General features: G+C 31.6%; 1 protein-coding gene across 2 annotated transcripts; it reads right to left on the reverse strand.

The window, feature by feature from the left end:
• Positions 1–416: 416 nt before the first annotated feature.
• On the reverse strand, positions 417–6,854 carry LOC100809501 (probable beta-D-xylosidase 2). Of its 2 annotated transcripts, none has more exons than XM_003554496.5 (7): positions 6,404–6,854; positions 3,930–4,208; positions 2,856–3,025; positions 2,663–2,760; positions 2,164–2,514; positions 1,672–2,085; positions 417–1,397 (listed from the first exon to the last, which is right to left on the reverse strand). In XM_003554496.5, the coding sequence occupies exons 1-7, from the start codon at positions 6,797–6,799 to the stop codon at positions 790–792; spliced, it is 2,316 nt and encodes a 771-aa protein (XP_003554544.1). In that variant the 5' UTR covers positions 6,800–6,854; the 3' UTR covers positions 417–789. The 2 variants fall into 2 exon arrangements, with proteins under 2 accessions (XP_003554544.1, XP_014627589.1); XM_014772103.3 differs by having other exon boundaries at positions 3,930–4,254; positions 6,404–6,520.
• Between the last annotated feature and the right edge of the window lie 5,599 nt (positions 6,855–12,453).

Consider the following 12,453-nt stretch of genomic DNA (forward strand, 5'->3'; position numbering starts at 1 on the left):
AAAAATGTGGAGATAATAAACATATCGCAATTATAATTACAGATAAGTAATTATCAAAACAAGAGAAGACTATTATAGTCTCAATTAATCTTCAAATGACACTTTTTTTTGGTGGAATCCACAAATGACACTAATCGAGTTTATTAATTCTTAATTTGTCATTAATTGAAAATTTCAAATGCATGTCAGATAATGATTAACTAAAACTATGGACACTTGATGATTCGATACTATCTATTAATTTTTTAAATGCATGAGAACTACCAACAAAAGGAGGTGGAAAACAGCCATAAGAAACAAATATTAAACTGTAGGGAGACGAAGGCTGAAAAGAAGTAGAGAGAAAAATAGTATCAACCAGTACGGCAGTACCGTTCTTAGCAGAGAATTTATATCTCACATGCGCATGATGGTAATGGATGTGAAACAATCTTATTAACAATATCGTAAGAAGGATAAAGGGGGAAGTTACAATTACAATTGCAATGAGAAAACTATCTTACTAGAAATCCTATTGATAACACACTAACACAGAATGTCCTAAAAGTAGAAAGATATAGGAGGAGAGAGAACAATACATTTCCTTAATCTCATCTACAAAAACGAATCAATCCTATCATGTTATTTGACTGTGATAGATGAATCAATCTAACACGTCTTGTCTTCAATCCAAGTATATAAATAGTTTGCCTTTGAATAGAACCAACCTTTGTTGTCGAAAGCTAAAAAACTTGACATACTAATATACATGTACGTGCCGTAGATACTCCCCACCTTAGCCTAAAATTTTCAGGACTTGATAATCCCAAGTGCTGCAGCTTGAAGTGACACGGAGTGTTTAACATCACCAATGTTAAAACTGTGTTCCCCCAACGGGATTCTCCTAATCCCAGACCTATCCACTACACTTAGGAGCTTGCACACATGAATATTAACTCCAACTCTATGTTGACCCTTGGCAGGAACATGGACCTTCTCAAAGGCCACTAGTTGCTTCTCTAGTGCCCAATGACCAAAACCTGCAGGGGGAGCAGAGAAAACTAACAACGTGTGCGTGCCATCTCTGGACCCTACATTTTTAATGTCTACCTGGAGGGTGATGGAGAGCTTGTCACACCGCGCATGTGTCACTCTAATTGCCCTGTTTGAAATATTGGTGACATTGGCACGGCGATGACCATTCAAGGGAACTGACACCACTGTGGGAGCACTTGCTAGTGTATGAACAAAGTGTGTGTATGTCAACCCGTGTCCAAATGGATACACCACTGGACCATTGTAGAACCGATACGTTCTTCCTGGATACCCTGCTGATTTGGTCGCTCGCATTGCCATGTTTGTCATTGGTAACTTTGTTAGGTACTCTTCTGGGTACCATGTTACTGGCAGCTTTCCCCCTGATAGTTAAACATACATTCAATTCCATTTGAGACATGAAAAATGTTTACTTTCTAGCACCAGAAATTATCAAGCCGTCGGTGACCATCTAAACTTTATATGACAAATAATTAACTATTATTAATTCTTTCTTATAAATTGTAAAACTTGAATACTTTTGACACATTATTTCGCATACCAGATTTTGAAATTTATAATTCATTTCTTTGTTACTTTTCACACAATCAAACACTACGTAAGACATTTGAGACATTTTACGAAAATGGGACAAACCTGGGTTAGCTGTTCCAAACAAGATATCTGCAATGGCAGCACCACCAGCTTGGCCCGGATAACCAGCCCACAGAATACCCACAATTCGAGGGTTATTCTTTGCAAAAGTTATATCCACGGGACCACCAGACATTAAGACCAAAATAGTTGGTCCCTTTGAGGCAGCTGCCACCTTTGAAACAAGGTCTGGTTGACGACCAGGCAAAAGCAAGCCTGTCCTGTCCACCGTTTCAGCTTCAATGGACTGGTCCAAGCCCATAACCAAAACCGTTGCATCTGCTTGACGGGCCGCATTTATAGCAGGTCCAAACAGCTTGTCATTTTTACAGGCTACATTTTGACAACCCAACTGATGAACAGTCCGTGCATATCTTCCTATCCCTTGTAAGGGGTTGGTGTATCCACAAGCAACACCTATTTAGGCAGGTAAAGAGACAATTAGAGTTGTTTTTGGCAAATTTATTTAGATTTGGGGATATCATATGCACTCACCAGCATAATTTCCAATCATTGTAATAGTAGCTTTAGAATTGGGCCCGATGACAGCCACGGTGCGATGAAGCTGTGAGGAGAGTGGCAAAACAGGACCAGTGTTCTTAAGAAGTACAATTCCTTGTCTGGCAGCTTCAAGAGCCAGTTCTTGGTGGGCCGGTTTGCACACATCTTTTGGGCCCAAGTGACCATATGGATGGGCCGTGGGCTCTCCATCAAACATCCCTAACCTCATTTGGACCGTCAGTGTATTCACCAAAGCACCATTGACATCAGCTTCGCTTAGCAAGCCTTTTTTGACCGCATTCTGCGTGTGCACAGCTAGGAAAGGCCCACAGTCTAAATCCAAACCTGTCACATGGTCAAAAAAGAAAATTTATCTCATTTTGTCTTCGTACCCATTAATTGTGCAACAACTCTTGAAGTAACAAACAATTGATCACCGATTTCTATTTTCATTTTGATCTATTAATGGTGAAGGATTAATTAGTTAACTAGCCTGCTTTAATGGCATCGGCAGCAGCTTCTTCTGGCGTTGGTGTGTAATGTTGGTTATCATAAAACACCCCAACAGAATCACAGTCTGATACAATGTACCTAACCACATAAAAGCAAAAGATTTACCAATTGATTTCTAGTTATGAAGGTGGTGTCCAATGAGCATTAATTCAGTAAGGATTAGTCTTACTTACCCGTCAAGTTGCCACAGGCCACGAACAGTTTTCTTGAGGAGGTTGGGGTCAGCACAGGTAGGGACCCCATTGACTTGATTATAAGAACACATGACACTGGCTACTTTGCCTTCGCTCACACACATCTTGAATGGCACGTCGAATGTATCCTCTATGTCCTGCTTACTCACCTGCCAGTCATGAGGTTTCACTCAACAACATTACCAATAGTCTAATGCTACAATTATTACAGGACGTTATGTCTTCCTTGTTTGTGTAAGGACCTATAATAATTAATAAATCACGATTTGAAAATTAATGTAAGAGTTGTTGTAAATATTATAAATTGCTAGAATCTATCAAATTATTGTGGCCGGTATTTCTAAAAATAATAAAAAGAAGAATGTTGTAAAACACAACTATAGGTATTTAAAGTATGTACCCAAAAAAACTAGAGGTATTTAAAGTGACATACTGTGTTTAATATAAATACATGTGACACTATATGGCTATAATTTAAAAGTATGTAAAATTCTTTAGAAAACATTTAATTAAATCTACAAAATTTTGCTTTCCAAACTATGCAAAATTTGATGTGACAAGAATTGAGTCACGTGAATCAAGTTATCATTTGTAGGTTGATCAAGTTCTAAGCAAGATCGAGTAGGGAGAAAGAAAAACAGCGTTAACTGATGTCCTATCATAATAGTTATTCCTTGTCCTTTAAAAATAATAATAAAAGAATCAAATGACACAAAACAGTAAAAAGAAGGAATTAAACAGAGGGCCCACAAATCATCTTGAACTAGACAAAAATGCCAAGCTTGAGAAATTTCTTCAGGCAGGGATACGATTTGTGAATGAATGGGCCATTAAGAATTAATATTGCTAATTTCCCTGTATAATTGAATTTCATTTTGTTTTTGGTGTGTAAAATTCAATTCCAAATATTCGATATTTCACCAATGATCACAAACATACAATCACAGTACTAGTATAGTAATTTGGATTTTTTTTAAGGGGCGGTCCCATGTACTGCTATTATTTTTCAACAAAAATAGTACTAGTATAGTAATTAAATTAAATTGAACGAACCTGTGCATTAAAGTGGAATCGATCCATGCCGTTCCAATTATCAAGATCATAAGCAGTGAAATGTTTGCAACAAGCAGCAACCTTCAACCGGTTAGCGTGGGTTCCCTGTAGCCCCCTGACATAAGTAGCAGCATAAGTACCGGCCAACACAGGGTCCTCACCGGGAGTTTCCTGTCCACGGCCCCACCTAGGGTCCCTGAAAATGTTAACGTTTGGGCTCCAATACGTGAGCCCTGCTGTTCCACCGTTGTACATGGCCCTGGCCTCATCCGACACTACCTGCTCATTAACCCCTATATTAATTCATGTCCTCTTTCCTTTTTCTCTGCTTCACAAAAAACGACCCAAGTAGTTTATTCTCATATTTCGAAATTTGGGACTGCCATTATCTGCAAGTGCCTTAGTAAAGCCTAGGTCCCCACAGACAATGATACTGTAGCTAACCAATCACTCATGAGCCTAACGCACCAATCATCATTTTGTTGAATAAATTACTATTCCTTGCGTCTTTTATTATAAGATTTTTTTATCTTTCTTTATAAGATTATTTTTAATGTATTAATTATCTTTTTCTCTTCTAAACTCATTTAACTATTTTTTTTACAAACGTAATGAAAAATAATCAAATGGATAAAAAGATAAAAATTTATAATAATAATAATAATAATACAAATAATTAATAGATTTAATATGATTAATTAAATTAATTATTTTTAAAAAAATATAAACCAATTAAAATGATCTTATAATTAAAAATTATGAAAGTATTAAACCATTAGAAATTACTATTTTATATATAATTATTGATTTAACTTCGCTAATTAAATCAATCAAAAGTATTTAATTCTTATAAAATTGTTAAAAGAATATTATGTTATTTAATTCTTATAAAATTGTTAAAAGAATATTATGTTAACACAGTACTAGTTGCTCTAGTTTGCAAAGATTCTTCCAAGTTCCCACCCTAGCCCGTGAGCAAGAAAAGTCAAGCAGCACAATTAAATGCATGGCTGCCTCGCCGTGCACATTGCACGGTGTTCCATAACTGTGACTGTGAGCGCAAGGCTGCAACCACGAGTGTGTCCACATAGTATATTAGTCCGTTTGGTTGGAAAGAGAGAAAATTAGAAGAAAAAAAATTAAAATTTGAATTAAAAAGTAAAAATAAATAAACTTTTATTTCTACGAGACAACTTTTTTTTTTATTGTTTTTTCAATCAAATAAAAAACATATCTAATTACTCATATTTTTTTCTCTCTAATTTTTTTCCTCTCATTTTCGATCATATCAAACATAGGATTAAACTCTTACCATTGCTAGAAGCGGTAATCAATAATGTTCGCATCTAAAACTCTTACACTTACAACTATACTCGAGAGTTAATAATTCCTCCCTCCCTCGTCTTTTAATTTTATAAGAGGATTAAGTTTAAGTTTACGATATTATTTTTAATCAAAATTAAATTTTAATCTTAATAATTTACACAATAGAAACAGAAGCAATAAAAATATTAATGCTAATAAAAAATATATTTCTTTTAGAAAAAATATGTATTTTATTAAAATATTGAAATTATTTAACATTTACACCTTATGTATCCATGGATGTATAAAAAAAATCATTAATGTATTTATATAAATTAACTGTGGGATATTTCTCGTGTGTGGCAGCTGGATATTAAGTATTCCGCGCGCCCATGCCACAGAGCAGAAAGTAAAGGTACCATGATGATGGCAACACAACTTGACCGAATCTAAGCAAAAAGAAAAAGAAAAAACAAGCCGTGACAAAAAGAGAGCAAAGCAAAAGTCAAGCACTTTAACTAGGAAGAGATAAGTCAGATATAAAAAAGATCTTAAATGCAGTTTATATTGTCTACCTTATTTCATAAACATAATATAAGAATAAAAGCTTGGAATACACTTTTTCATCACATTCCTTTTTATGGGCTGAAAATTATCTAAATTTACAAAATTATGTGGGTCTCTCGTCCTATTAGGTAATGATTATTTTTAATAAATTTTTAAAACTAAATTTAGCATAATACCATGTATAACATCTGATCATTCAATAATGATAAGAAAATTATAGGATAAAATAGTATTTTCATTTTATCTGATAAGGTAAATATTTTATTTAATTTAATACACTGCAAACTAATAAAAAATCATATTAACTATTTTCCCGTATAATTTTTTAGTTAAAAATAAAAGATTTTTTTTAATTAAAGTAGAATATAAAAGACATGAGTCCAAAAAAAAATTATAATTTATTTGAATATTATTTCTCTTCTCTCTATCAAACACATCATATATATATATATAGATATATGATTAGTATAAAAAATTTCATATTCTCAATCGATTAAAATTCATTAGATAATTTGTAATTAAATAATAATATAAAATTATTTTATATTTAAAGTATATTTCAATTTTTTGAATGGTAACAAATGATGAAAAGAAAAAGTGACCTGTCCGATTGCCTCCCAGAGAGAAGCATTGAAGGAAGCAGCGGTGGTGATGACTTGAGGGAAGCTAGTAGCGGCAGGAAACTGTGCGTTAAACTTAACGGCGGGACCCAGATTTGAAACACCATGGAGTGCCTCAGACCACCACTCGTACCCTTTCATCCCAAGCCTCGGAACTGCCGCGGCATTGTTCACTAGAAGCCTTACCTTCTCTTCCAGCGTCAACCTTCCAATCAGATCCTTCACCCTCTCCGCTATCGCCAGCGAAACCTTGCAAAACGCCATCTTCTTCGTGCCGCCATTTTTTGGGTCGCACGCGAACGGCTCACGTGCCTCGCACGTGTACCGGACCAGAAGGAGGAGGAGGAAGATGGCAAGGGGTGAGAAGCTGGAAGACATTTGGGGGTAAAGAGGGAAATAACAAATGTGAGTGGGTGGCCAAGGTTAAAGAATGGAGAGGGAACATTATATAAAATGGGTGAAGCCATGTCCCAAATCCAAATTACACTGTACATGATAATAACCACGTAATAGTTGATGCCTAGTTTAATTTCATGACTCGATTTTCCATTATGCCTTTTTTTTTTTCGTGGTACTTACTATTTCTTTATTTCTTTCGATTATATTACTTTAAGATTTTATCACATATATGTCAAGGAACAAAATTAACTTATTTAATTTCATATAAAATATTAGATAATTTTTTAAGGCGAAACCACCTTTAGTGGTAATATTATTTTTTTCTAAATTACCAAATGAAATAAATTTTAAATAAATATCAAAAAAGAATAAGTCATAGGATATCCCATAATTTTGGAGTTTAAAATTATAAATTATTTTATAATTTTTTTTCATTTCTATTAAAGTCATAAAAAAGTTTACGATTTTGAAATCATAAATTTTGTTTATATATATATATTATAGAAATCATATATTATTTATGACTTTTATTTAAATTAATATTGTTAGTTTTAACTTTATTTAATAAATTTTTTAATTTTGTATATTATTTTATTTAATATTTTTTATATTTTTTTTTCTAATTACAGTACATTTTAACAAGCTCCACTTTAAAGTTGCACATATAAGCACGATCTTAGCTTCATTTTATTAGTGTTTCATTTATAAAAAATGCATTAAATAAAACAATATAGAAAATATTAAATAAAATAATATAAAAATTATAGAAAATATGAAATAAAACTAAAACTAAAAAGATTAATTTAAATAAATAAAAAGTATGACTTCAAAGTCATAAATTCTATCAAAAATATAAAAAAAAATTATGACTTTTGAAGTTGTATTTCAAAAAAATTAAGAAATGATAAAAAAATTTACGACTTGAATAGAAAAAAAATATTAAAGTTATAAAATGATTTACAAGTTTAAATTCATAAGTATTTGAATTCAGAAGTAATGAAATATCTTATGATTTACCAATTTCTGTAAATTTATTTGAAATTTACCCTATTTGATAATTTAAAAAAAATATCCATAAATGATCGTTTCGCTTAATTTTTTAATATATTCTTTGTCTTTTTAATTATGACTCATTTATTCTTTTTAATACTATTTAGTGGGAGTAGTATTAATTACGAATAGTCTTGAGAAAAAAATATTTAATGCAACGTTAATTTGGTAAAATGTCATCCATTTTAAAATATCGTATAATTTATAACAAAAAAAAATACGATTTTATGGGTATATTATTATTATGGACATGAAACCACTTGGGTTGGCCGGTGAGATTTCAATAAAGCTTATGTTACGAAAGGGATCACTCTGTGCCCATCATTTGACATATTAACAACCATGGAAATTCACCTGTCCGTTTTGAAGGCCAACTATGTTTATGTTATGAACGAAGAAAAGAGTTATAATATTATTTTTATTTATTTTTAACCACGCCAATTATTAATTAATTTTATATTTCATCATTTTAGCTTTTTTTTAAAACAAATAACTATAATTTTACTGTATAGATATAATTTCTCTCAAGAAAAATATTCTTTACACATTTTTTTATAATTTTTTTTAATTTTAAATATATGTTCTATTTTGAGTTTAGAAATTATTATTATTATTATTGAGTTTGAATTAATTGACAAGTGTTTTAAATTGAAATTTTAATTATTGTTATATTATAAATAGGGTTGAAAATAGGTCAATTTGTTTTTGTGGGGAGCCTATGACCTATTTATAATTATGTATAGGGCAGCGCAAAATCTATTTAATTTAGTCATTTGTTAAATAAATTAGGTCAAGGATTCTTCAAAAGGTTATTTAATTAAAAAGACTGAAGTCTTTTCTGGGTTGTTTTCTGAAAATCTTTCAAGTTTATCAGACTGATTTATTTAAATAATAATGGTGTTATTACTTTATTACAGTATTAAACTTTTATTGTAATATTTTGATATTATATATTTGTCAGTTTTTTTCTAAAGACTTAAATTTATTCATTTACATAAAATTTCAGGCTTAATAGTTTATGCAGGGGGTTACCTTGTAGCTAGGTTTATTTAAAAGGTTTTACTTGGCTAACCTTAACAAAACTTAGTTAAACTTAACTAAATTTTACTTCTAATTATGAAGATGGAATCTCTTTTATTTTTGACAATCACCACGGCATATTCCTTTCATTAATCATGAAGATGTAGTTAATTTAATATTACATTAATTTGTATTTAGTTTGTCTTGTTTCTCACATTTGAAGTTCTGTTTTGCACATTATTAGTTAATCTAATTAATTTTTTTATAGATTTCACCTTCTCTAAAATAAGAAATACATTCCAGAGAAAGATTTAATGTTAATTGAAAAATTAATAATTATAATAAATAAATATAATATCAATTATAAATTAATATGCATTATTTTCTTTAAAAATTATTCCTTGGATCATGAGAGCCAAATTTACTTACTAGAAATCCATAATTAGGACGTATGAGCTATGAGCTAATATACTTAATCGGATTGAATCTCTTCGCTTTGGAGGTAATATTTTCCATTGCTTGTCTCGTATCATTGTCAACACACCTAGCAAGCACAAATTATTTTGGCTAAAAATGATTAGGCGATACAATAATGTCGAATGAGATATATTATGCTTTATGACTGATTTTGTTTCTTTGGTTAATATGCTTTATGACTAATGTTAGTACAAAGTCTAATTGGTCTGGCACAAAAAAAAAAAAAGAGGACGAATGTTTATGGAAAGTGTTATGAATTTGTTCATTTTTTTTTTCTCTACCAAATATGAAATATCCCAGATCCAGAAAGAATAATTGACACTCTTGCTGCAATCCATCAAAAGAATAAAAAGAGTGAGAGACACCTAATCTTAAACTTTTTACCAAGATTTAGTAGCTTGATAGTTTTCACCCTTTAATTTAATTAAGCTGTTAATTTTGTGCAAACCTTCGGTAAAATGGGTTGCGTGTAGCATATACAAATGAAAAAGTGGAGTCATCGGGCAAGACTCAAAAGAGTATAGTAATGAAAATTATATAGATCAAGAAACCATAGCGGTTGAATCAAGAAGTTAACTGCCCCTGCCACTGGCAATGTTAGATAGATCCGCAAAAGTACTAGTTGGTTGAGACTTGAGAGTAGGCTTGGCATAGAGCTTTTCTGGCTCAGATATTCAAACCTAGAGTGAGCCATAGGATGGTGAAAACTTAACATAAAATATATCATGGCATCAGCGAAAGATGGAAAAAGATAAACATTACTTCGTAGGAAAACAAAAAGATAGGCGTTAACACTAACGAACTCTATTTTTTTTCTTTAATTTATTGTACTGATAAGTTAGGAGCCTAAGAAAATCTAAAAGGAAGGTGGACATTACAGATATAGTAATATCACCTTTAGTAGTGACCAACAAGAATTTCCCTTGGATAGATAAAGGCCAATTTCTATGAAAATACAAGAACTCTCCTAGCTTCCTAGGTCCAATTGATTACTACATATACACGGTGAACAAGAAATTTTTGCTTGAATAGCTCATAAATTGCTTATCAACAAGTATTTAGGAAATCCAATGAATGGGATAATAAATTATTTTTTATTAATATGAAATTTTATATATAAAAAATACTTTTAATCCAAGTAAATTTTTAAAAAATATTATTTAATTAAAAATTATAAAATTATATAATAATTATCAAAATTATACACGTGTAATTTTATTTATTTTATTTTCTGTATATAACTTACTAGACATATACAGGAGTAGGCATCTTTATTCATTGTTTTCTAATTTTCCCTTTTTCAATTGGGTAAGTGTATCATAGTTCAAGATATGTGTAACAGTATAATTGTTGGCAAGTGTTGTGATGGCTTGGCAGAGAATGGGAAGATATTAAGAAAATATCCACTTGTGTGTGGTTGGTCAGTTGCTGGCAAAAGAACATTAATGAAAAGCTTTGTTAGGTTTTCTTGGGAAGGCGTCCATAATGTATTACAGAAAGTTTTGTCTGCTTTCTTCCGTGACTGGACCCATTTTCATCCTTCTAATCTTTGCTCCCAATCTTTTTTATGTTTCATGTAATGCTCAATATTAAATATGACCGATTCCTGTTTTGGGGTATTAAACCTAAGTTACCTAACACAACAACAGAAAGAAATAATTAATATTGAAGCCTTTTTCATTTTCTGAAGGAAAGATCTCTCAATATATTTTGGTTCAAGTGGTCCATGACAACACATTTTTATTTATATTGTTAGCATTTGGGTTGCCTCTTCCTCGGTTCACTGCATCTGTTTTAAAAGTGACACACCTAAATCACAGTGGATTACACAAGCTTTTGGCTAACTGATTGATTCACTCACTGCAGATACCTGAAGCTCTGATAAAAAAAAACAAACAAAAACACCAATTAGAAGAGAAAAAGAAAAATACAAAAAGAGAATCACGGGAAATTGACAACCACTGCACCATCACATTATCTTAGTTTAGGGTCAGGCTCAACAGGGCTAATTCCTTGCCTGGTGGACCCACCCCTTGATACAAGCTACCCAGAATCAATTGGCACACAGTTTCTTTAACTTAATAAATTGATTTTTTTTATTGAATCGAAGTTAATGTATTTACAATAACTCCCACAATATATTTAACCAACTCAATTAGATCTTGGTACTAATTTGCAGTTTGAGTTTTGAATTTATGATTACATTAATTGCTAAGAGAGATTGAATATATATAGTTACACGGCTAATAATGATTTTAGTGAACCTGAATGGCCTCTTCATGTATTTAATCACGCAGTCAAAATCTAGTAGCTAAATTTTTTTTTTTTTTTTTTACTTTATAACTTTATAAAAATTAAGAGTTAAGATTTTAGTTTCTTTCTTTCTTTGACCACACAGAGGATCCCCATCCTACAATTCCCTACGGGTATGTTTGTTGCCACTAACTAGTGACTTGAAACTTGCAAGTATACCAGACAAATGATGATCTTTTGGGTACTCCAAATAGAAATCAAATGGAACATAAAAACTTACCAAGAGTTTCATCATGAAGGTATAACTAAAATGCATATAATTTTAAACAAACTTCATAATGGTAGATGATTCGTAAATATACTTGATGACTACGTTAGACCGTATACTGGAGCTGATGATGCATGGGTTATCTTGCACTTCTATTCCATTTCCAGGGTACTGTTATTGTTATTCTTATATATAATATAGTATGCATGTAAATATGTCTGTGCAATCTGGTAGCATGACGGGTGCCTTAAGGTGCTAATAAGAGCTGCCTCTTTCTTCCTTTTTTTTTTTGGGCGATCACCATCGAAACCTAACCTATAGACGTAATCAATCAGCATTGCTAAGAAACCCCAATATAAAGAGCAGTGCACAATAATTCGCAGGAATCTTGTAAGGAATTAATGCTGGACAAAAAAAAAAATGTAAACATTGGTAGAGACTCAAGCGTATGGTATGCCCATATACATAAATTTGGACAAGTCTGATTAGAAAGTTAATGGACTTATGTATATTGGTTGTTAAATTTTTTTTATTAAAATTAGGAACAGATGATAGAGATTATAAT

This window comes from Glycine max, chromosome 19 (assembly GCF_000004515.6).
Source record: "Glycine max cultivar Williams 82 chromosome 19, Glycine_max_v4.0, whole genome shotgun sequence".
In the NCBI taxonomy this organism is placed as follows: Eukaryota; Viridiplantae; Streptophyta; class Magnoliopsida; order Fabales; family Fabaceae; genus Glycine; species Glycine max.